Source organism: Numida meleagris, chromosome 4 (genome assembly GCF_002078875.1).
Source record: "Numida meleagris isolate 19003 breed g44 Domestic line chromosome 4, NumMel1.0, whole genome shotgun sequence".
Classification (NCBI taxonomy): Eukaryota; Metazoa; Chordata; class Aves; order Galliformes; family Numididae; genus Numida; species Numida meleagris.
The window spans coordinates 91,819,990-91,845,587 of NC_034412.1; the positions used below are offsets into that span (position 1 = coordinate 91,819,990).

General features: G+C 43.6%; 1 protein-coding gene across 4 annotated transcripts in view; it reads right to left on the reverse strand.

The window, feature by feature from the left end:
- FGFRL1 (fibroblast growth factor receptor-like 1) overlaps window positions 859-25,598 on the reverse strand; it is a 171,065-nt gene continuing 146,325 nt past the window's right edge. For all 4 annotated transcript variants that reach the window (XM_021397214.1, XM_021397215.1, XM_021397217.1 and 1 more), the window contains 4 exons: window positions 17,193-17,273; window positions 12,005-12,289; window positions 8,209-8,562; window positions 859-5,394 (listed from right to left, as the gene is read on the reverse strand). In XM_021397214.1, coding sequence (XP_021252889.1) covers window positions 4,985-5,394; window positions 8,209-8,562; window positions 12,005-12,289; window positions 17,193-17,273 — 1,130 coding nt within the window. In that variant the 3' untranslated portion in view covers window positions 859-4,984. The remainder of the gene's footprint in view (window positions 5,395-8,208; window positions 8,563-12,004; window positions 12,290-17,192; window positions 17,274-25,598) is intronic.

The following is a 25,598-nucleotide window of genomic DNA, read 5'->3' on the forward strand; positions in this document are numbered from 1 at the left end:
TTCACCCCAAAGGGCTGGAGCAGCTGGGCCTCATCCTAAACTCCCTGCTCTTCTCTGAACACTGCAATGTTGCCATTGACACCTGCAACCCCAAGATTTCATCTTGCTACCTGTAGTTGGGCTCGCGGTACATCTATGTCATTTGTCTACAGAGGCAAAGCAATCAAAACCAGACTTTATAGAGTCATAAAATCGTTTGAGTTGGAAGGGACACTTAAAGGCCATCTGGTCCAACTCCCCTGCAATGAACAGGGACACCTACAGCTCCATCAGGTGCTCAGAGCCCATTCAGCCTGACCTTGAGTGTCTCCAGGGAGGGGGAATCCACCACCTCTCTGGGCAATCTGTGTCAATGCCTCACTGCCCCTACTGTAAAAAACGTCTTCCTTATGTCCAATCTAAATCTCCCCTCTTAGTTTGAAAGCATTTCCCCTTGTCCTGTCACAACAGATCTTGCTAAAGATTCTATCCCCTTCCTTCTGATACTGAAAGTCCACTGTCAGGTCCCCCCAGAGCCTTCTCTTCTCTAGGCTGAACAGTCCCAGCTCTCTCATCCTGTCATCGGAGGGTAGGTGTTCCATCCCTCAGTTAATTTTGTGGCCCTCCCCTGGATGTGCTCCAACAGGTCCATGTCTCTCCTAATCCTATTTATTCTCTAAGTAATTAGAAAACTTTTCCAGACTACCCCAAAAAGTCTGCCCTGGATTCACAGCATACACAGTTAATCAGGCTGAGTCATGGCGCAGAGATAATTTTGCAGTGTTGTGTGCTTCATCATTCCAGCATGTATTTCTCGTGTGTATACACACACATACATCCCACCACCCTTTCCCCCAAAACAACCTAAGAGCATAATTCTTTACTTCTTTCTAGCTTTTATTGCACAGCCAGATGCACAGAGTGCCATCCCATCTCTTTTTGATGTCCTCAGTTATTGTGTGTGCTACTGTTTGAAAATCACACAACACTTTTTATTTGTAAATGTCTGATAAAAGTTTTCAGTTTAAAAGGGCTGACAGTACAAGCATTGTCCATACAAAGCTTAAAAATGCCACACACAAACCAACATGTAAGGCCATGTTTGATCTGTAATGCAAATAAATTAAACAAAGATGGAGAGCTTTAAGCCTAACTGTCTTTTGATCTTTGAAGCCTGATGGCTTTTAAAGTACAACTCTTTTCTGTATCACAGCCCAGCACTTTCATCCATATGCCTATATATATACGCATACTTATGTGTAAAACAAAAAACTTCTGTGTTCCAAATAGGGTAAGTAGTTAATAGCAAGACTACGGTTTTCTTTAAATGCCCTGTATGCATGAGCAGAGATGAGTCCAAGTCTTGTCTCACTGATGAAAAAGAAAAAACATTCAGGCGTGAGCGGGACCTGGCAGAATTTATTTAGGCTAAAGCAGATTTTGCAATACATGCAAGGCACAATTGAGCCCTAAAAAGAAATGGCACGTGGTAGGCATGGGACAGAGTGACTGTGGAGTACTTACAGGTGTCCTGTGGAGGAATAATAACTCCTCAAAACACAAAATCCACCCAGGCCCAGCAAGTCAGTGCATGACCCAGACAAGATATAAAATATACGTGCAAATCAAAGTGTTTGTACCATTTCCTACCAGAGCTGGAACTTCAACTGGCAGGAGGAAGCTCCTTCCACTTGAGCCACCTGGCACTCTCATAGTATCATCTTGGAAGCATCATGGCAGGGTCTCACCATGGAACATAGCAGGTAGAAGGGCACAACTGGGAGCTAAGTGCTCAGCATGGAAGACTATACCCTAGGGGAGATGCAGGATCTGAGGGTAAGTGACATAGCTGCCATTTGAAAAAGTATTGTATGGCCATCTCTTACGGTTTGCATAGGGCTGAACCAAATGAAACTGACTGTGCACCTCCTCTAAAGCTGGTATCAGCATGAGCTGGGTGCCATCTTGCTGTAGCACCAATACAGATAGCTGGGAAGGCTGGCAAGCTTACAGGTGGATCCTACCTTCTGCTGTGCCCCAAATGCTGCTGAGATGTTCTCAGCGCCTACCACAGTGCAAAAAGTAGGTTCACATAGGCATGAGTTATGAGACATAGCTCTTGGTATCAGCCACATGCTGCCTTCTTAAAAAAAAGGTGACGCATGTAGTATATAAAGGCTTTTTGATTTTTTCCATGAAGTGGCTCGATAAACTGTAGCCATTAAGAGCACTGCCATATCCAGAGCTCTCTTCAGTCTTCCTGAAGCTGAGAGGATGTATGCAGAGATATCCAGGAAATGAATTTAGCCTTTATGGATTTCATAAAAAGGTGCTAACAAAGTTTTAATGAACTATCTCACTTAAAAAAAAAAAGTAAAATATTAATAATAATCAAAAATAGCAGTAGCTTGCTTTGTTATCACCTCTACAGAAAAACCATCGTGTTAACAGAGCCATTGACCTGGGTGGCTAAGGAAAAAAGGGAACTTTTGGGGGCAGCATGTGTTGGTGAGGGAAAGCGGGAGTGTTCATGCTTTGCTGAAGCAGGACCCCATCTCACAGTGATCCGGCTGAGCAAACGAGGCACTGTTTGGTTTGCAGCTGAGGATGCAAACAAGTCAGCCGAGGCACTGTTTGGTTTGCAGCTGAGGATGCAAACAAGTCAGCCGGAAAAGAACTTCTAGTCAATGTAGAGCAAATAGTTTTGGAAACGTTCAGGGGAAAACAAAAGCCTAAAGCGCTCTTTTGTTTCAGCTTAAATGAAGTGTTTCACTCTAAATCGGAGCAGGTGAAGCTGAAGATCTCTTTTGCAGAACAGGCTTGAGAAAGAAGTACTTTCAAACCTAAAAATTGGCACATCTTGTTTTTTTTTTTCCCTGCAACAAGCTTTGAGTGGCACTGGAGCAAACAGCAAACAATTGCTCCATCACTGAAGCATCACGGAAGGGTCTCACCCCATTATGTGTTTTCTCCTCCTGAGCACCCTGAGGCTGAAGCTCATTTTACAGACTCACAAATTTTTATGTTTTGATTTATGAAACTTTCTTTTAAAAGAAAAACACCTGCAGGTTTGTGGTTTGCAACCTTTTCCCCCACTCCCCGTCACCCTCCCCCCAAAAATACACAAAAAAAGCACAGCAAAACAGATTTCCCTGTGAGCAGAGCTCTTTGCTCCTGGAGGTGACAAGGGGTCCATGGGAAATGACTCAGTCACTGCAGATCCTCACAACCATAGAGTTGTGGAATCCTTAATGTTAGAAAAGATCTCTAAGAACATCACATCCAACCACCAACCCATCCCCACCATGCCCACCAACCACGTCCCTCAGTGCCACATCTCCACATTTCTTGAACAGCTCTAGGGATGGTGATTCCACCACATCCCTGGACAGCCCGCTCCAATGCATCACAACTCTTTCTGAGAGGAAGTTTTTTCTAATATCCAACCTGAAAAATCAGAATTTAAATGGTGGAAAAGGCAATTTTCTAATGGAAACGGTAGCACTAGCATAACCTGAGATGATACGAGGAGATTATGTGTGAGAAGACATACAGAGAAGTGCAGCTGGTACTGTTGTTACACTGAGCATATTCTGAGCATGGTATCTATAGAACCTGAAAAAAAAATCTTTATTTTCTTTGATCAAAAATATGCATAGAAATGCCAGTTTTGAGGAAAATATCATACGTTTTTTTCTTGTTTAACAAAATAAATTAAATATACATGACTTCTGTTTAAACTCTATATAGAATTACAAAGGTTTTGTATTTGCAATTGGATTAATTTCCAGTCCATACAGGTATTTAATAGTCCTTATCTCTTTTCTTCCTGTTTTTATCATCGTTCAAACCAAAATGAAGCCGTATCATTTCCAAAATGCTACCTGCGGGGAGGGGCCAACCACACACAACCTAGTTGAATATTTCTCAAATGCAATTTTTCCTACGAGATTATTATTTCATTCTCTTTTTCTCTTCCTCCTTTTTCTTCTATTCTCATGTATTTTTGCACTGATGTAGAGAATCCAGTAGCTTGTCACTGTAAGCCATCAGAGTAGGGCAGCGTGTTTTGCTTTCTTCACCATCAGCAGTTCAATTATTATTATTATTAATTATTATTATTTCTTAAATATAAATATAAAGGTGTTCTGTACAACGTTCCTCTTTCCTTCCTTCCTTTTTCATGGCAGTGGCACTGAGTCCTGGGATCAGGGCAGTGACATTTGTTCTGTAGAACCCTCCATGGGGGAACTCAATGCATTTGACTTGAAGAAATCGAACCAAGCATCCTGGTTACCAGTATAGACAAAATGACGGTGCTTGAGAAACATTCCACATTTCACTTTGGGAACAGAAATTCACTTTTTTTCCCCTATTGTTATTTGGAAGAGGTGAACTGGTCATTTCTCCTTGTGCTTTGGCACTAAATCTTTACAGCTTGAGTCATTCTGAGGGAAAATGTTCTCCCACATAAGTGGGACAGGTCTGGGGTCTTCCCACCAAAACGCATGGTATGCAGCAAACACAAGAACAGGGGTGCCTGCCCTGGAAAAGCACCACATCACCTTTTCTCACTCCTTTTAGCAACAGAAGGAGGGGGTGGTTCATATCCCTGTGTCCTGTCTTACTTGCCACCATCTTGCTTAAAAAATCCAGGAGGGCTCCACCAGTGGAGATGGCTGCCTAGCTGCTGGGATTTGGAGTTCCTTCATTATTCCTTGGCTACATCCTGATTGTAATAATTAAAAAAAAAAAATCTCTTTTCTCTGTCTTTCTCTATTATATATATATTTATATAGATAGATATAGATATATACACATATATATATACACACATACACACGCATATACAATTATATATATATGTATATATATATTTAAAATTATATATATAATCTTTTCTGTCTGCTTTGCCTGTTGCTGGCAGTGTGAGCTGACTTTGAGCAGTCTCTTCTGAGGTACCAGGAGGAAAAGCCCACACGAGCTTCTGTACACGGCCGCCCTCTTAGCACTGGTACTGAATGTGCTGGTGCTGGTGGACTTTGCCTTCCACGTGCGAGTGGGTGTGGGTATGGATGTCCGTGTAAATCTTTGGGTACATTTTAGATGCCATGGCTGGAGCGAGCGCGGGCCCTTGGGACAGTAAATGCTGCTGCTGGGCGACGTATTCCTCATAGTTTATGGAGGAGATGCAGTCTTTGTCTGGGACCTGGGAAACACAGATCCTGTCCCGGGGCTGCGGCCGGTGCACAGGGGCAGCAGCTGGTGGTGAGCAAGGTTTCTTCTTGGTCTGGCAAAGCCACAGGAGGATTGTCCCAAAGATGAACACTGCTCCAGCGGGGATGCCAATGATCACAGGCCAGGGAAGGCTGCTGGCTGAGGAGGGGGGCACAGGTGCACTCGGAGGCTTGGGATCTGGACATTGTGGCAGGGAAGAGACAGAAAGAGTTAATTAAAAGCAGGCATGGTAAATTTGAAACAGATGTCACACTTGAACTGGCTTTTGTACAGGCTGTCTGGCAACCCTGCCAGACCAAGTAAGGAGGGAGAAATCAAGCCAGCACATGGTGCTTGGTAACTGCTGTGCTTTTCAGTGCTCCTGGAAGCACAAGCAACTCATTTTCTCTGGTGTAGGGGGAGGTCTTTGGGGGATTTTTTAACTTTCTTCTCCAGGCCTTAATGGATGTACATGTACTAGAGCCAGCCCAAGAGTTTCTTAACGCCTTTACTCTGTGATGGCATGGGCTTCTCTGCCCAGATGGGAGGACACAACATGTGACATGGCAGTACTATCTCCATGTCAGCAGCACAGTTGGATCACACAGTACCACAGCATGCTGTGTGCTTGCCTTTAATAAGATGCTTCAGACAGCATCTTTCACAGCTGCTGTCCCCCCACCCTCAGTGCTGTTGGCAGCCTGTACCTTCCTGAGCAGTCACTCTGGTTTCACAACCTGATCTCTCGATTTATAGACCCCAAAGGAGTACTGGGATAGGACCCCAGCTATCAAAGTCCCTGCCTAGATAGCTACCAGCTGTTGTTTTCAAAAGCGCTGAAAAATACCTAGGTGCAAAGTTCAGCCTGCAGGGCGACATTCAGAAACTTTGAAAACCGCAGGCTATCCAAACAGCCCAGTATGTTATTTTCAAATATATATCACTTAACTTTCAAGCCAACCTTCTTTAAAATACTGATGTCTTTTTCTCTCCTTGACAAATAATCCTATGGCTAGTTTGAAATATTAAATATATACCATGTGGCTTCTTTGAAGTCAGAAGGACGCGTACTGTTGACCTCAACAGACAAAACTTTTATCCACCAACACTGGAAATTACAGAATAATTTAGTCTGGAGGGGACTCTGGAGGTCATCTGGTCCAACCCTTTGCTCAAAGCAAGACAGGAACAGGGAAATGACCCATCAGCTGACCACGAGAACAATAGTCTTCACATTGTTTGGCAGAAATCTGCTGGGCTGACTCAAAAGTGTTTCGAGATTCATCCATGCTATTCTTCTAAGCTGTCTACGTCAATTCTGATAGATTTATGATCAAAGTTGTGTTTTTCTAACTCATGGCCTTGCAACCACATCTTTGCTTCTGAGGGCAAGCAGGGTTCTCCTCCTCTGTCATTGCCAATAACAGCAGGCCTGCGGGCACTGGTTCTGGTATGAGGCCTCATTACAGTGCCATTCAAATCAATGGAAAGTCTCCCACTGATTTCAGTGGGAGCTGGATCAGACTTTTGTAGTTTGGAAACTTCCAGAGGCTTTGAGTTATATCCCACCCACGCAGCATTTTGCCACAGACTGGCTTTCTAGTTGGAGTTTAGTCCTAAATCTAAGCGATGCAGAAGAAGATGCTAAGGATGAATTGGACCTCTTCTCTTACTTGGCAACATGCTGTTGGTGTCTAAATTCATGCTGGTGACTTTTGATGACTACTGAGTTGCAGAGTGTGGCAGCTGGAGAGCAAAAGTAGCCATGATACCTTAGTTATGGAAGTCATTTTCCCCACTACGTACACAGAAAACCAGTCCTAATGCACCGGGACAGCTTATGGTCTCTGTCTCTTACTGATATGGTGACCAGAGACATCGCATTAGACCTGACAGCTAAAATGTTCTGATACTGGCTCCAGCTCCTGCACTTTCTTATCTATGTCGGCCTTGCATATGTAAAGGGAAGAAAAAGCAGAAAGATGGATTTTTGTTATAAAGCTGGTAATTCTAAAGCTAGATTACATGTCCAAATGAGGCAGAAGGAGATGCCCTTTTCAATAAAAATATTTACTGGGCAGAATTAAATGAAGTAAATGATAAAGTGAGGATGGTGTGCCTGAAATACACAGGATACAGCCTCAGCTGGATACAGACACCAGCTCTGAGGCCTGTGGAGAGCAGGAAGCAGCAACAAGTTTGGTACAATCTTCCTTGGGAGATCTTTGGGTAAGAATTTAACTAATCAATCATTCTCTCTTTCACATTCATTCTTTTCCTTTCCTTCTGACCAGGACAGTTTTTATTCTTCTCTCCTTTTATGGGCTTGCATTATTGTTTTCTTTTACCAGTAAAGCAATACAAGTAAGAACAAGAGAAAGGAGAAATGTCAGGGAATGGGGCTGCAAATTGTGCTGCTATTCAGTCCCCCTCTCACCTCCTGCACCCTGTTGCTGAACCCTGCAACTGCAGTATGATTTCCAGATCCTGCATTGTATTTTACCTTGTTGGAATCGTTCCCCATGGATGGAGAAAAGGAACCATCAGCAAGAGAAATTCAGCAGGGGCTGATTTAAGTCAGGGCTGATTTAGTCCCTCACTGATTCTTAGAATCATAGAATAGAATAGAATAGAATCATAGAATTGCTTAGGTTGGAAAGAACCTTCAAGATCATCAAGTCCAACCGCAACCTAACCATACTGCTCTAACTCTAACAACCCACCACTAAATCATGTCCCCGAGCACCACATCCAAACGGTTTTTAAACGCATTCAGGGATGGTGACTCAACCACCTCCCTGGGGAGCCTGTTCCAGTGCTTAACAACCCTTTCTGTAAAGAAGTTTTTCCTGATATCCAACCTAAACCTCCCCTGCTGAGAAGAACTGGACTAGCTTAAATCAGCACAGCATCACTGAGGCTCGTAGAGAGCAATAGGTACCAGTATTTGTGTTACTAAATACCAAGACGTAGGATACTGATTCAGACTGTGGAAATAAAAGCACAACTCACCTGGCAGGACTGTGAGAAAAGCGCTGCGAAAACTGTAGCCCATGGTGTTTGCCCCTAAGCAAATGTACATCCCTGCATCCTCTTCCTTGGCTCGAGTAATCATCAGCTTGTTCAGGTAGGACCCATCAGGACGGGACCAGACTTCCCCTGTGGGCAGCACGACAAACTTCTGTCCCCCGACATCAATGGTGGAGTTGTACTTGCTCTCCGTGCCATACTCCACTCGCTTCAGCCACTGGATGACAGGTTTGACATCACTGCGGACTTTGCACTGGAAGGATGTAGTCCCGCCGTAGTCTACTGTTGTGTTGACGGGGTGTGTCCCTGTCAGGATGGGCTTGGATCTCGTTCTCTCTGCACAAAAACACAAGGAGCTCCATGGAAAATGGCATTTGCCAACTTGATTAACTTCTGATCTCAGAACCATCGGAAAAAGGGGTAGAATGCATGCAAAAAATTGTCTAATCCTACTCCCTGCCCAACAGTAAGCTGAGATCTCTGCTGAATTTCCCCAGTCCTCTGTTCTATGCAGCAGCTATGAGATGATAAAAGAGGTTGTCCTTCCTTGTACTCCCACTAAAACATGTCTCAGGAAATGCATCCCAGAAAAATGGGATCTTAATGATGTACCTGCGCCTACAGAATATTTAAAAGGTTGCAGAGGAAGATAAATGGCTTTAAATTAGCCAAAAGACCAAAACCCCTTTTGGGATTAAATTTGGACAATACTACAGGTCTGAACATGAATGAAGTAGTTTATTTCACTTAAATATTCAGTTGATCTTGATCCCAATGATGTCTTACCAATGTATAGAACTGTCTGAAGAGAAGATGTAAAGAAGATGGAGCCAGGCTCTTTTCAATGCCAAGAGGCACTGAGCACAAACTGGAGCCCAGGATCTCCCTCTGCCCACCAGGAAGCACTGCTGTGGGAGCTGACTGAGCACTGGTATGGGGACCAGAGAGACTGTGGGGTTTCCTCCTTGATGATCTCCAAAAGCCTCCTGGAGGTGGGGCTGGGCACCCTGCTCAGGGGGGCTCTGCTGGGGCGAGAGGGACCCAGAGGTTCCCAGCTCAGCCATGCTGTGATTCTGTGTCTTTCACCACTGTCTCTGGTAGGGTGTAGTTTACAGGTGAATATGACTTTGAACTTTGTGACTTTCTCAAGGCACAACCTCAGGGCTTCTATTTTTTTAGATCAGATTATTTGCAAGTATGAGGCTACCCACAGTTTGGGTACAATAACTTGGGGTAAGACATGTTCCTTCTCCTTTTGGTCTTTCCAAATGTCTCCTAAAGACTAGAAATAAATGGATGGGGAAAAGTTCCTTCCTTCACAGATTGTCTATCAGCAGGGAGGGCAGGCTGTGCATTTCTCACATCTGTGCTTTGGGAATCCCTTGGGAGCTGTCACCCTTCCTGCTGGGCCTGGCAGATGCCCATGGGATCAAAACTCTACTGGATGTCATCCCACACCATGTCAGCACTGCTGGGCTAAAGCAGCTGGCACCACCAGTGATGAAATTCTTTGCTTCACCATCACCTATCATCTGCTTTTATTGTTCCTTTCTTCAGGCTAATCGTCCACACACTCACCGTGGAGTAACATCTGTGGAGTAATAAGCCAGAGATCCTTTATTTTCTAACCAATGACAAAATCTTCCATTTCTCACTCAAATTTTGCTTCAAGTCTCAGCTGATGAAGGAAACAAGATGGTAGGAAAGGAAACCAAACACAGAAGTTTACAAGATCATGCGTTTCAGCATGATCATAAGCCTTAGGTTGTGTCAATAACATGTAAAATCAAAAGAAAAATAAATTCCTCATTCCTAGGAATATTAGGATCTGGCTTTTTTTTTTTTTTTTTTTTTTTTGGTGTCAGCGTCACAGAGATGAGTCTCAGTTTCCAGAGAAGGATTTACTGAAAACTTCTTTCCTAGGCACAGAGAGAAATGATGGTATCACAGTGGGTGGTAACTGCTGGCAATCATCAACCACTTTTGAAGGCAAAACACTGTTGGATTGATCGTGTAACACAACAGCTCCCACCAGCACAGGCTTTGAGGTGACAGGAAGGAACAATGGACCCTCTTTCAAAAAGTCAGGGCACTGTCAACAATGAGAGCTCTAAAGATGTGCCTGGGAAACAAAAATACCACCACGGTCTCCATAGGACTACCAGCAGGAATCACAGCTGGGGAGACTGAGACTCAGATAAGTAGGATGGGTTTAGGAGTGGAGTCTCAAGAAAAAAAAAAAAAAAGAAAGAGGAAATTGAATAAAACCTGAAATACTCCACAGAATGATGTTAAAAATAGAAAGACATCTGAAGACTTCTTAATGCCCTTATCTGCCTGACTCTGGTTCCAGCTTTCGTTACTGTTTTCACTCCTAGCCAGCAAAAGCTAATGAAAACAAAGGTTACATACATCTTTAAGTTGATAAAAACCAAGATAAACAGGGACACAGAAAGGGGTTTGTTCCTGGTGCTGTCTGGTTTTGATGAAGTGAAAATGCCACAGCTGCCATTAGGATGGGGCTTGATTCATTTCCCTGTCTCTGCTCCTGGTTTTAGTGTAAACACATGTTTTTACTGTCTCCACACAGCTGCATCTTTATCAAATCCAGATGTCTAGCAGGTTTGTGCCTTCAGAGCCCAACAGAGCTCCCCACATGTGCTTTTAATTCCTGTTATTCTAGAGAAAGGACTTATCAGAGACCAGATCTTTACCTTTAAGAACAATCTTTCACACTGGGATAAACTTTCTCATGCTAAAACACATGCACAGACAGACAAACAACATGCTTTCCATGCCCCTGCTCCTCATTAACAAAGGATATTCCATCTTCCCCCACTCTGCTCATCTCCTCCTTTTTCTTCAGTTGGCCATTCCATAATCATTTCCATGACAATTTATGATGATGTCATAGACAAAGCATGATGATTTAGGAATAAGACAGACTCTTGGTACTGTAGACTGGTAGACTTAGGTAGCTTTGAGTATAATTATCTTCAGTAATAATAGGGGAAACAGGAGATTAGAGGTCAAAAATCAGAATAGCTAAGCAGTAAGAAGAGCAATTTACTCTACTCCACCACAAAGTAGGGTAATCCCCCACAGCTCATCTTCTTAGGGCCGAGACTAAAGATGCACACAAGTCTTAAGCGGTATTTTAAAATTTTGTTAGTATCTCATTTGTATCCACGTGAACTTTCAAATGTCTAAACGCTTTTAAAAATCTGGCCCTAAAGCCGTGTCTGGCTAATCAATCTAGTCATAAGATTTCTGCTAATTCCCCTGGGAGACTTCTCTAATGAAGTGGGTCTCTTATTACATATGTCTAGTCTAAATTTTCAGTTGATTAGTTTCACTTTGCTCTGATAAAGTAATCTGGACCATCCTAATATTTCCACCCCTCCTCTATGACCCTCAATGAAGGGCCTTTTTGGTAAGTTCTCATTTTGCCCTTAAAGTGACTGTCAGCTACACGAGGTTCAATTGGTCAGTTGTGAACTTATGCCACATGACTGATGTTAGAGATTACAGTTTCCTAAGTGTTTCTCTTTATTTCAGACTTCTAAATTGTCCTATTAATACTCTGTCTTTCTCAGATGTTAGTTTTATTCTAGTTTCAACACAATTTTCTCTGTTGGTTCCTGTTGATATTTCTAACACTTACCTAAGTCTATATCCAGTGGTCAGCACTGCATCCTCATAGCCACGCTTTCTTTACTCAGCCAGCCCCTTTTTGATAGCTCCCTCCCAACCTTTCCACCACAGAGGCTGCACTTACGGATCACTTCAACTTTATAAGTTGCATTGATTTCCCCAACTTTGTTAAATACTCGGCAGGTGTATTTCCCACTGTCCTCGGGCTTCAGATTCTTCAGGTTCAGTGTCCACTTCTTCTTCTTGTTCTCCCCAATCTCATGGGGTGTCAGGGGCTTATTGTCCTTCAGCCACGTGATGTCGGGCCTTGGGTTGCCGCTGGCCACACACTTCAGGCGGATGGAGCTGCCGACAGGACGGGCGATCACTCTGCGTCTCATCTTTGCAGGCTGCGTGAACCGAGGCTGGGCTGCAAAAGGCATGAACAATTGACTCTGGTGAGCAAAACGCATATAAAGCAGGATACTGCTGTCAAGCATGATGGCCAGATTTTCTCAGGAGGCACTCGGCAGCACCATACAAGCCAGCGTATCTCATATTCCAGCTCATTCCAATTTATTTAGAAAGCACTATCCAGCCTGATGCAGTTGAATGTCTAGAGGACTGCTATGAATACATTAGCCTCCTGCATAACACAGCCCCGGAATTCCTCAGTGTCTGTAAGGCAACTGAGTCAAACAATCTCACAAAATAATACTAGAATCATGCTAGTGTAGCTGAAGGCAATATGTGACCCCATAATCACATTATAATTGTTAACATATTCTATGCCAGAAATGCAATCCCTTAACCAAGACCAAAGGAAAAACCTCAGATTCCTGTTAAGCAGACAATTTTCTCAGTCCTTTGCTTGTCACTTATAGCTTCATTTTTTGAAGTTGTTTTTGCGTCTTAGTTCTCACTGGCTTTAGTGGAGCTTGAGAATGGTCAACAACTTTTCGAAACATAACATAATCTTAGAAGTGAGCCAGACATTTGACCATTTATTTGAGCTAAAAGATATGAGATTCACTCAGTATTAACTTATGGAGCATTCATGTTGAAAGGCCCAAAGGAACAAACAAAACAGATGGAAATATCAAATAGAAGAACACTTGAGTCACCCTAATGCCCATCCATCCCCAAAACTATGAAGCTGAAGCTGTATCTGTTGGTGGAGAGAATCATGGGATAAGGTAAAGCTACCTTGATTTAGCACGGAAATAATTAATATTTCTAGAAACGGTGACAAGAACACTAGAGAAATGTGAGGACCCTCACCTGGCAAAATCTGGAATTTGTACTGCCAGATTCAGATTACATGAGAATTCCAGAGGGAAAAGAGGTGTCACCTTTATAGCTTGGTAGCTTTAGTAATATTGGCGAGGATCTTCCTATAAAGTCATGAGTTGGTCTAATTAATCAATAGAAAGAAAAAGATCTTTGCAATAGCTTTTAAGACAGTTAATACTATATGATTTGTTGCAAGACAAAAGGTTGTCTAATAGTATCCCATAAGGAAGAATTCAAAAGAAACTACAACTTTTCCTATATTACCTTAATTATGCCATGTCAGTAAAGGGGCACTTTTAACTACAGTCTCCTGCTGAGATTAACACCACTTCTGACTCCCACTTGGCAGTCTCTCACTGCTTCCAAAATGCTCCTGCCTAACTGACCTCTCTTCTTCATTTTGACAGAACCAATTTCTCCTTTCCAGCTTCATAACAGGTTTCTCTCCCTGCTTTGAATCCTTTTTCTTGTTTAGTTTAATCTTACTTTTCAGACTCGGATGGCAGTCACTTTATATTTTCATACTCCCTTTCCTTTGCTTGGGAAAAATGAAAAACAGGGAATGACTGGCCATTGGCTTGGACATGCCCATCAACCACTGCAACTGGAGATCCACAACCTCAGTAGCACACAACGCACCAAAGCAAGCTGAGAAGGTTGTACTTCAGGTGTTGGGGAAGTTTGGTACAGGTGGGATCACCTATTACAGAGCCAGCCCTGCTGCCCAGAGCCAGGGACAGAAGTGCTGGGATGTGCATTGTAGTGGAGAATTGATGGATGGAGGAGGCTAGTTTGCAGCTTCCTTTCTCCACGCATCTGTGAATTGCAGCCATTGCCCTCCGAGGTCTGTGACCCTGTCCCCTGGTGCTCTCACCCCCCTGCAGCCTTGACCTACAACCCTCCCTCTCAGAAGAAGACACCCTTTGGCATTCCCCTCTCTCGGCGTCTCTTTCTTTAGGAGAAACCATCTGCCTCTGCAGCCTTCTCTTCCCCTCCTTGACTGTCATTTTGGGTCCCAGCCATTTCATGTTATTTCAAACTCTTGCTCAGAAATGCTTTGCTCTCTGTACAGAGACTTTCATGTGTAATCTAATGAACTGGAGCAACTCTGGCCCTGAGAATCCTTGCCATGACAGCTGAGCAGCAAGTGTGACATACTAACCTCCTGCACAGCTCCTGGTGTGTAAATTTCTGGGTATTCCCTTGAGGATTTGCTGCAAGAGGAGGCTCCCTCCCAGAAAAACAATTGGCCTCTAGAGGGAAAATTAACCCCATCAGGGCTGAACATTAGGAATGACTGCAAGCTCAGGCCTTTCCCCCTGCCCCTTCCCTGCTTCCACAGCAGTATTTCAGGACATGATCTCCCTGAGAAAGAAAGAGAAATTTTCTCCCCAAAAGTGGGCCTACAACATTTCCATATTTTTCTCCTGCTTTGATTCCCATAAATCTGCCTGAAGTTTTGCACTCATCTCTCATGCAGCGTTGCTCAGATACACACTAAGCTACAGGTAAAGCTAAACTTGTGTGGCTATTTCTGTCTTTCTTGTTCTGTTTAGGGAAGGTTAAGTGTTCATGAGCTCTCAGAAGCTACTCCAGGCTGTGTGCAATATGCTGAAATCAGATCCCATTTACACAGCCCTGAATGCTTCCTTGGCAAAAGCCCGAATTGGACAAGTTTAGAAAGGACAGTTAACAAAAAAGGAGAAAAAGAGGGACACACATAAGAGAGAAAAAGAGGCTCAGCAATCACAGAGGAGATGGAGAGAGAAGCAGCACTGTGAGACAGAAAAAGTCTCCTTTGAGTTTGTGCTGGTAAATGTTCGTCCCCAGATCTGTACCATTTACAGAAGTTTTGCTTGTTGGAGTGCCAGAGAAGGCCATTACAAAGTGCCTCTGTGTTATTTATACTTCATTACTTGTTCTCCTCCACATCACTTGGTGTTTGCTTCATAAACATGAACGGCACATTTGTACAGCATAAATTATGCCAAGCACAAGAGCAAGGGAAAACACAAGTGGATAGGGACAAAGAGACAGTGTTGTGTAGGAGTTTCTTGCTGAAATCTGTTTACCACGAAAGTTCAAGCTAATGAAAATGAAATGAAGCAGAAGGTGAGCACAAAGAGATGGGAAGGAGATCAGCTGTCTCCTCTCCCTGGATAACATCCCAAGATGCATGGATTAGTCCCAGAGGCTCCTGTCCATTATTACTCCTCCAAATCTAGACAGTTAGCTAAAACATGCAGTCTGCTGTGATCTGCCATGAATACCTCCACACAGTGATGGTCAGTTCTGCTTCAAGCTTTCTTGATACTTAGACCAAAATAATCTTGTGCTACGAGCAAGCACTGAAGTACTTCCAGATCTTTTGGATAAGAGCTCAGTCATTTGTGGGAAAATGAGGATAGGGGTATCTATCTTTCCCTGCTCTTGCTGGGCAGGACCTTTTCCCAGTGATTTCCTTCCACAGTGGTAGCGGGAATGCAAGCTGGGGCTATCATCAAGTTACCTCTCCACTTCTCCAGGTCCCACAACTCTGCAAACACCAATTGTTCCTTCACTCATTCTCTTCCTGAGACCCACAGACACACACTGACCCTCTCTGCATACCAGCACTTTTCTGGTGAACGCTGCTGGGCTTGCATACCTGTGCAGTCTGTCCCAGTAATTTCCCTCTTTGGGGAGAGGAGGTGGGAAGGAGGTAAAGTGGAAAAAGTAACATTGCAGCACAAAGAACTGGGTCAGGGTAGCACAAGGCACAGCACAGTCTCTACTAGTAACTTTAACAGTACACACATCTTTAATCATAATATAATTGTGATATGGATTCATCATCACCAGCTCTCCCAGCAGCACCTCTGCCATAACTTTTAATATCTACTCCTATCTCCACCAGGGTAACAAAGAGTGGAGAGATGGGAACTGTTCTTGCTAGATGATGAATCCTTCCTGAGGGATTCCTGACTTGGAGCCACCCTTTCCCTAGCTCTAATATGTTGTCACCCTTTTCCAGAATGTGTGGAGGTTGTCTTCTTCTCTCAGAACAAACTCAGGCTCAGGTGAAATTGTAATTCAAGGCCATTATGACACTGCTTCCTCTAGTTTTGGATGAGACTACACTTCAGCACACCACATCCTTTGTTTGCCAGCTCCTGAAAAAAGCTGCCCTCAGTTCAAATGCTGGGGACTCATATGGTGACAGCTTGACAGGTTCCACCCCTTACCTTTGCTATGAGGTTACTCACTGGCCATGAACATGGGAGAAAGCCATCTCTCAGTCATAATATTCAGAGGGATAGACTGTGAGAGCAACATGGAAATGCTATGCTTCATCTCTTGGGGTCTTAAACTCTCCTGACAGAAATGACCAAAAGATGTTTGGCATCAGCCTGACAACTTATTGTCCTTCAAGGAGTGCTCGGACCAAATGTTGAGTCTGTGAATCTTTCTGTTATTCACAACCTGTTTCAAAAGAGACATTTCAGCAGTTCTCCAAAACGTTACAACCATACTGAAATCCTATGTTTGAACAGACCAGGATTTAGAGAAGTTCATGCAGGTGTCTAAAAGAGAGGGTAATTTTCAAAAATACTCAGCTTTGACCTAATTCTAATTCTCCTGAAGTGAAGTCGAGAATTCCCATTTGCCCTCAATGGGAGCAGTGTTGTTCTGGCAATGACGGCTATTGGAAATATTGCTGTAAAAGTCAACGTGTCTTTTACACAGAGTCTATGAAAGCTATAATAGCTGCACATGCAAAGGAAAGTCACTGCCCAGAAAAACAAATGCAAGGGAGAACCATGCTGGGGTATAAGGCAGGGGGCCCTAGAGCAGATCATGGGCTGCATTTTGCAGAAGGACCCTTGGATAGGATCCATTCACACCAACACATTTAGCAGAGGCTCTGTTTATTATTTGACCATCTACAGGGAGAACTCACTCCATTTGCTCTGCCTTTTCTTTTTCTTCTGCGGCTGAGAAACATGCTGGGTGAGCAACACTGAACCAGGAACAGAGGGAAAACACACACTGGCCCTTACCCCATTGCTTCCCAGAATGATCTTCATATTCTCCATTAGAACCTTCAGGTGTTTGGCTGTTCTTTCCTGAGCTGGCATCATCTGCAACAGAAAAGAAAGTGAAGATGTTAGGAAGATCTCCTGCAGTGCAGCAGTGCGATGAAGGGAGTTTGCATTTCCTCCTGCAGGCACTATGAAGCTGAAAGGCACTCGACATACATTTGGCATTCACATCCTGGCACGTACAGCTTAGCCAGTTTAGTAAACAATTTAGTTGCTGCTTTATGAGCTTTTCGGCAAACTACCAAAGCAATGGGAGATTAATCAATGTTTTCATTAATAGCTGACAAAAGCCTCCTTGTTTATGTTTACAGGTTGCCATTCCCTAGGAGGAGCCGATCTGCTGTACCTTATATGCAAATAATGGTATAAATAAAATTGCAGATAATTAAACCTGGGAGGTGGTGAAGGCTTATGTGATCAGTCACACAGAGCACAAGCAGTGCAATTAGGGCCACTAATTTGCCTTTCAGCTTCTATACAAAACCAGGAAAGAAGCAGGTTTGCTGGGGGTCAAATGGAAACGTTTTATTTTTATTAAAAAAAGAAATTAAGGCCACCCATCCACCTATAGCAATGACACAGCTCTCTGTCCCCAATCACTCCCTATTATTGGAACAGGCTGCCCAGGGAGGTGGTGGAGTTACCATCCCTGGAGGTGTTCAATGAGGGACATGGTCAGTGGGCATGGTGGGGATGGATCAGTGGTTGGGCTTGGTGATCTTAGTGGTCTTTTCCAGCCTTAATGATTCTATGATTCTAAGTGTGTGTAATAAAGCCAGGACTAAAGTCTTATTTCAGATTTGTGAGGGCAGCTTGGTTGGCAGTGAGAGGTCAGGGGAAGGCAGAGAACAGGTCTACCACAGTAAGAACTAGCAGAACTACCTCTACAGCAGTGCAAAATGCCAGCGAGAGAAGTGGAAATGCCTAAGCTAAGGAATGAATCCCTCTGAACACTCAGCTCCTCAATCATAAGAAAAAATAACTTGGGCAAAAGAGAAGAAATTCTTTACTTTAGTCTCTGCAGCAGAGAGAAAATTCTCTGTAATTTTTTAATATATATATTTTTAGAGAGGTTGGTGGTATATGTAAAATGTGCAAATAGTAGTGCTGTTCTTTATAGTTACTTGCATTGGGCTTAAACAGTGTTTACACACTAAACTTGCATGTAGCCTTTGTGAGTGAAGTCCATGGCTATAACCCCATCCTTACCCCAGTCTCCTCTACTTTGGAAAACCACCCAGTCTCCTCAGTGTGGGGCACTTTATGCTGCCACGTGCTCCGCTCTCGTTTGCTGCTGTCTCTTAAGCAGCGAGGCTGCAATGCCATCGGGGTTTGTCTCCCCTCACCCCTAGCAGATTTTTCTCTTCTCCTCATGGCGACTTCGGCACGGTTCCCCCCGGAGGTATGTGCAGCTGTCACTTCGAGGGGTAAAGAAAACTTTCAGGGCCGCAGCACGCTGTGCCCTTGCTCCGGCAGCTTGCTCTGGCCGCCTGCCCTGTCCCACCTCCCTCACCCTCTGTTGTCCCTGGAATCCCAGAGGCTTTCCCAGGCGAGCTCCTGGCTGAGCAGCAGGGAAGCAGCGTGAAACGCAGCCGCACTCAGCAAACAACCTTGGCAAACTGAACACAGGCAATACAAATTTACCCATTATATATGGTGGCTTGCTTATGGTGGATTGTCTCCTTTCAGTCAAAATACTGAATGGATTATTTTCTGGAGCTTGTACAATTTTTCTCATAAATACCAGTTGGGCCACAAATGAAATTCTGGATGCTCCGTGGCAGAGAACTTAGTAAATCCCTTAGTACTGTTATAAAAATGTATTGCGTAATGAAGAAGAAAGGAAAAACATGGTCAGAGATGTAGGAATCCAGCCCATTGTTAAGCTGCTGAATATCTTAAAAGTGGCTATGGCCTTTAACTGGTGATGTTCTGTCAGTTATATCTTAATCTTCTCCAGCTCGGTGTACAAAGAGCAGGGCAGCCTCCCTTGCCTCCTGCCTCATGTTACAGTATGTCAGCCCATGTGCACTCCTTCTGCCTGCACACCAGGACCGACTGGCATCCTCAACACCTCTTGACATGCTGCCAAGCCTTTGATGTCAGTAAAATTGCCCTGAACCTCTTTGATCCTTTGAAGATGTCTCTTGGGTTGTTATCCCACCAAATCCCAAACTTGTGGAGCAACTTACCAAACCCGGAGAAAATCGTTTTGGGGGAAGAGATTGGGATAGCTAATGCCGCCATACTGAGCCTATGAAACAAATAATTTGGCAGGGGAGCAAGAAGTATCCACATGCATTTAGGTATGTTGGTTTAGATCCACTGGAACCAGTTTCATGCTTGTTAGGAATGTGGTAACGTTAACAACAAAACATAGCAGAAGTCTCGGGTGGGGTGGAAATGTCATAAAGATGGAAACTTGTGTGGAACAAAACTACTCCTTCCCAGACCCAGAGGTGCACACTGGGTGAGGGGATGCTACTGAAGTCTCCGTTCCAGCTACAAGAACTGCAAGAAAACTTGAGAACTGCAAGAAAAATGCTGATTCATGAAATACCAAAACTAGATGAAACTCAGCAAAGCTCATTTGGGAGTGATTCCTTGAAACAAGGGAATCTCAGTTCAAGCGTAAAAGTGTGAGCAAGCCAGGAGAACAGCCGGTAATATAACAATAAAGCATTAACCTGAGATGTGAGGACCTCAGGGTCAAGTCCTTCTGCTGCATTCAGAGGGGGATTTGAACCCCCCCCCTTCTGCACCTTGGGTGAGTGTCTTAAGTTCTAAACTGTGGAACCAGAGACCCAAAAAGAAGCGCATTGTTATATAAAGCGGAACAGCAAAGCTGGAAACAGATATCTGAGGAACATTCTTATGATGGAAGAAACCTGTTTAATTCGGATATGTCACAAGATTTGACTTCCACCTGACACAATCACACCCAAAGTTAGTATTGTATACATGAGAAGTGTCTGTCTTTCCCTGTTTTGAAGAATTTCCTTATTAGACAGAGTGAGCCTCAGAAAACAAGCCTCATTCAAATATATATGGCCAGCATATAAACAATGAGTTGGTAACAGAAATCACGAGTCTTAGCTATATTCAAAGAAGACCTAATAAGCTGATTGCTTATTCAAACTCTTGTCACTTCCTGCAGAGGCAGCCAGGTCAGGGTGATAAGTACACACACAAAAAATCCGGCAGCAGCCAAAGGGCAGTGAGACCAGCTATGCAGCAGGGCCAGCCTTGCTGCCAGGAGATTACTGCAAGAGGCAGTGCTAAGAAGGATGAGCTGCTGAAGTTTCCTATGAGCTCCCTTTTCTGTGACCTATATTGGAAGGTCATCCTGTGCTGGACATCTTGGACACTATCACAGGGTTAGGAGAGCAGCCAGTTGGAAGACTAAGTGGAAAACCTGCCTTGAAAAATAATCACTGACTAATTTTATGTCACGAGTATCTGGGGGTAGGAAAACACACACTGCACATGATTTGGGTGTCCTCACTGTACAAGTTGGTTTTGTGGTGTTAGAAAGTTTACTGGCTTGTCAAGAAACCTGAAGTGGAAGATTCCCGTATCACGTCAGGTGGCAAACTACTATATCATGTCAGGTGATAGATTCCCCTGTCATGTCAAGTGATAGACTTGGAGACAAGGGACAAGCCTATGTAGCTCCCTTCCCCTCCAAATATCACACCTCGCCATTCAAGGTGGGTTCAGAACGGATCCAAAGGCATCTGGTTGTTCAGGAATGCCATCCCAGTGGCTGACCCCCAGCTGCTGTCCAGACACTAACTCACTTTTGCCCTGGGAACTTGTTCCAAGCTGGCTTCCAAGCTGAGATGCCACAGGTTGGTGTGGGCTGAGGAAGTGTTGGCTGGGGTGAAATAGGGAGTCATGGGTTTGTTTTTGTATGAGATTTGATGCATCTGAGAGTACGAGGCCTCGGCTATCAGCGCTGACGTCATGGGCAAATTGCTCTTTCACACCCCAGAAAGCATGACACTCTACGCATATTGCCTGCCATGTGTCCTTTCACAAAACAGGTTAGATTTCTGCAGACAGGGATTTCTGTATGTAACCCCATCAGCTGACAAATGGGATCCTATGGGACAAAGAGCGCCATGTAAGCAGACTATGGTTACTATTTATTACCATAGCAGAATTGTTCCACTGCCTCTTAAAATTAAAACAAATGGAAAATTCTGTATAATGGTCTGACTCCAAGAGGAGCTGATGGGAAATATTCACAGGCTGTTACTGAGCCGGGATCAAATTTTATTTACCCACAGACTTTCTGTGAAGGCTTCGTGTTTTAGCTGAATGGGCATGACTTGTTTTCAGACCAATACCACGTTCTGAGCACCCATCCCCAAGTCAAAACAACATCCCAGTTTATGAAGAAAAACTCTAGCCATAATGTTTCTCTATGATTCACAAAGTTGCTTTAATTTGTTATAATGCAAGGCCAGTCCCTGCTCTGACTTGATGGGACCAGCTTTGGAGCCTTTGATGTCAGAGGCCTTGAAAGCCCCATTTCACAGATGAGCCAGCTTTGCATAAATAAACAAAGTGACCTCTGAACTGGAGCCTGAGATGTGAACACACTTCAAAGCCCTGGGGGAGGCACTGGGGGGGGGCAGCAGGGAATGAAGCGATCAGCATGCATCATTAAGGCAGCCCCTACTCAACACTCAACGCTGCCCAACAAGGGGTGCAAATAAAAGGAGGGAGGGAGTGAAATGAGGGGGAAAGTGATGTAATCCAGTCAGGCTTGAACAATTAGAATGAGGCCTTTTCTCATGGATGAATAAAAGGGATCTCTCTGAACTCCAGCATCAGGCGCTCTCTCTTGCACTTACCTAGGTGCATCATATTTGCACATCATGTTTGCACCTCAGCTTTGCTGCTGCAGAGGCCCAGTGAGTGACAAACCTGAAGTTGCCTGTGGGTGGTGAGTCTTGGGCCTTCCTAGCAGCTAAATCAGAATTTGTTCTGCTGAACTTAACCATAAAACTAAAGGATGAGAATAGACCACTAAGTGTTTGGACTTATTTCCCAGTAGTCCTAATGGTGCAGCAGATAGAGGATAAACAGCAACTTAGAAGAAAGCCAGTACAATCTGAAAAAGTCTGTTTCTACGGTTTATCTCAGATAAATTCAGGATTTCCTGTAGTACTTTCTGAAATATAAAGGGAAACACAAGGGTAAGATCATTCTGTTTCAGTGAGTCTCCTGCTATCCTAACTGGTTCATCTGAAGCCCACATGAATGGTCCACGAGGTATGCACGTAGACAGGCAGTAACAACTTTATCACAGGGTTTGCAGGGATTAAGGCACTTGCTTTCCCCAGATCTCCTTAATGCGGATTAACACTCCAGGTTTCACTTAGAATTTCAGCTGGTATTAACTCCCAATGGCCAGAGAAATGAGTCCCAGACTACTGGCTAGTGCGTTATTTTGATCCGAAAGCTACTTATGCCAGCTTCCAGAATTTCATTGCTTGCCTTGTGATATTTGGAGTTTCTAAAGAACCTTGATCCTGGCATGAGATCACTTGAGAATTTCAGGGTTTTGTTTGTTATTGAATTGCAGTTTGTGATTGCAAGGAAGAGCTCTGCATAAATATACCCGAAAGACTTGGAAGGCAGAAAACACTGATTTTTGAGATCTTGTGACCTTTTTAGCCTGCCTCATGGTTTTTGAGGCCTGGATTATGACTTTATGACTCCTGGGTCTGGTGGTCCATAGATGAATTCAAAGCCTGATTTGAAATCATAACAAGGATTAAAATGCAAAGTTTGTATCTCAACTAATTCTGAATTTCCTCGCAGCACTGAGGTTTAATTTAGCAAGCCTTCTCTCTGAACACTCCTTTATACTAGAGTCAGATAGGAAAAAAATCCAGTGAATTCATCCCACTAACACAAACCTGGTTTAAATCTTAGATGGTATTTTGAATGTTTTTTCATAGTTCTTCCAGCAACCCTTCATTTCGTGCTTGCCACTCCTTAACCTGCCTACTACTGTATTAACAGTGTCATCCATTGTATTAACAGTGCTGATGCTATGAAAAGGCAGGAAATGTGTTTAGAATTTATTTGGAAGTGTGCAGTGAAAGCAAAGTGATCAGGAATTTCTGGAGTGATGAAAAAAAGTCTCCTGGAGGAAACCCCTTTCCTTGGGCCCAGCCAAACAAAACCCCTCAAGATTAAAAAGAAGAAACCTACTCAGAGGAGCACATAGCCAAGGAACACTCTAGCTATTTTTATTTATTTTATTTTTTTATTTTAAAAAAATTGTTACTGGCAGAGAATTTGCCTCTGTAATGGGCACTGCAGACTTTACTGCTTATTGCCTTTGGTTTCAGCTGGGCCAAAAATAACCAGAGCTATTGATACTAGAATTTCCCAAATATATAGATTATATATATATAAAACATGGTTTGTGCTAGTGGCTTTTTTGTTATTTTCATCTCTGGTCAAATTCATGAGAATTTCCATGCAAAAAAATTCATGGATTTCACTTCAGCTGCGGTAGTGGGAGTTTCTCTGTAAGCAAGATGCTCTGCAAAAGAATCCTTTGCAGCCCACTTTGTGAATTCAGGAGGTACACCACAGGCTACAGGCTGCAGCCCTGGCTAGGAAGTTAAGAGACCCAAATTTTGTCCCTTCCTACATTCCACTTTTTTAAGCTATACCATCCCTCATTGCAGATGACAAAGCCGTTAGTTCTTGTCTGTTGCTGCAACCCACATCTCAACAGGTGAACCTACGTTAGGAGCAACTGCTTTAAGACCAAAGAAGATAGAACACCGTTCCACAGAATAAAAGAAGGAGGGACCATGGGGTAGCATAGACATATCAGAGCCAGCTTATTTTATGGGTTGATACTAATCTAACTCCAAAAGCATAGACAAACCTGTTCTGCTTCTTCGGACAGCAGCCCACAGAGAATCTGAATTGCTGTGCATAAGCTGCTACCAGCACCTGAGCTAACTCTTTTACCACCGATTCCTTCTTTATACAGCAATCCTCTGCTGAGTGTGCAATATAGACATATCCCTAAAGAATGCTGTGGTTTATAGTTTAAGCTTGATTTAAAAAACTTTGGTTTGGAAAGGGATCACGTATTTCCTTAGAGAAGTAAATGTGTAAAGTGGAGAGATGGAATTTCAGAAAAAAGTGGGCTATTTTAGGCACATATAAAAGGATTAATGCACAAATAACGAGATGTGGAAAGAAAGTATTTAAATTTCAACATACGAGAGAACTTCTCGAAAGGGGTATCTGCTAAACTATGTCACCTAGAAAAAGTAGAAGTTGTATTTCCTTTAATTTTTGGAACATTTGAAATTTAAATTACAATGGCCTAAACTATGGCTGAACTAGAGATTTTATTAATCCATTTGCAAATACTGGATCTTCCAGATCCCAAAGCACGCTGTAGTAACTCCTCTATTGTTATTGTGAATACACTATAACTGTATGATCAATAAGAATGAAAATGCTCAACAGAAAAAGATGTTTATGACAAAAAGACCTTGAGGATCCAAAAAAACCCTTCACTAGTGGCTATATCTACACAGAGGAACTTCGGAGATCTTCTGAGCTCCTGAGTGCATACAGGATGAGACCTGCCCTGGGCATACCATGCTCATCTTTCTCCTCCACTTCTCTGTCCCCTTGGCTTCTCTGTACAAGGGTCAGGTCTCCACCTACTTTACCTCTGCACCGTTCTTCCCCAACCACTTTCCATAAAGCCGGAGAGGGAGAAGCCTTCCTGAAGACTGGGTTCTTCCCTTGCTCTTTGTGGTCTGTTATTACCCACAGAGCTCACTAAATCATCTGAGACATTCCCAGCCATGGAACATCTGCACATGAGGATGCTCAATCAACTGTTGTAACCACACAAAGAACCACAAGGAGCAACGGCTGGAGTCACTCACAGAACCACTACAATTCTCTGATCTACCATTACTACAATTACAAAGGCAATCAGAGGCCTTTTGCCACGCAGACTTCTCCAGACACCAGGACCTCCCGCCTGCATCCAGGTCTCCATTCCACAGGAGACAAGAAAATAACTTCCTTCTTGTTGTTGCTGTTGAGGTTACTTTTTTTATCAGTATGGTACAGTATGCACAGACAGTAGCTCCCAGAGATCTGCACCACAGGCACCAGTCTGCGGTTACGCTCTTGATCTACTGCTGGTGAGGATGAAAGGGCAAAGAAATCAGAGAACAAGACAAGCGGTTAGGCTTCTGCCTTGTCACCAGCATTTTCTGGGCATGAAATAGCAGCACCAAACAGCCAGCAGTTACCAATCAGCTCCTCCAGCCCTTGCAAATATCTTCCAGCATT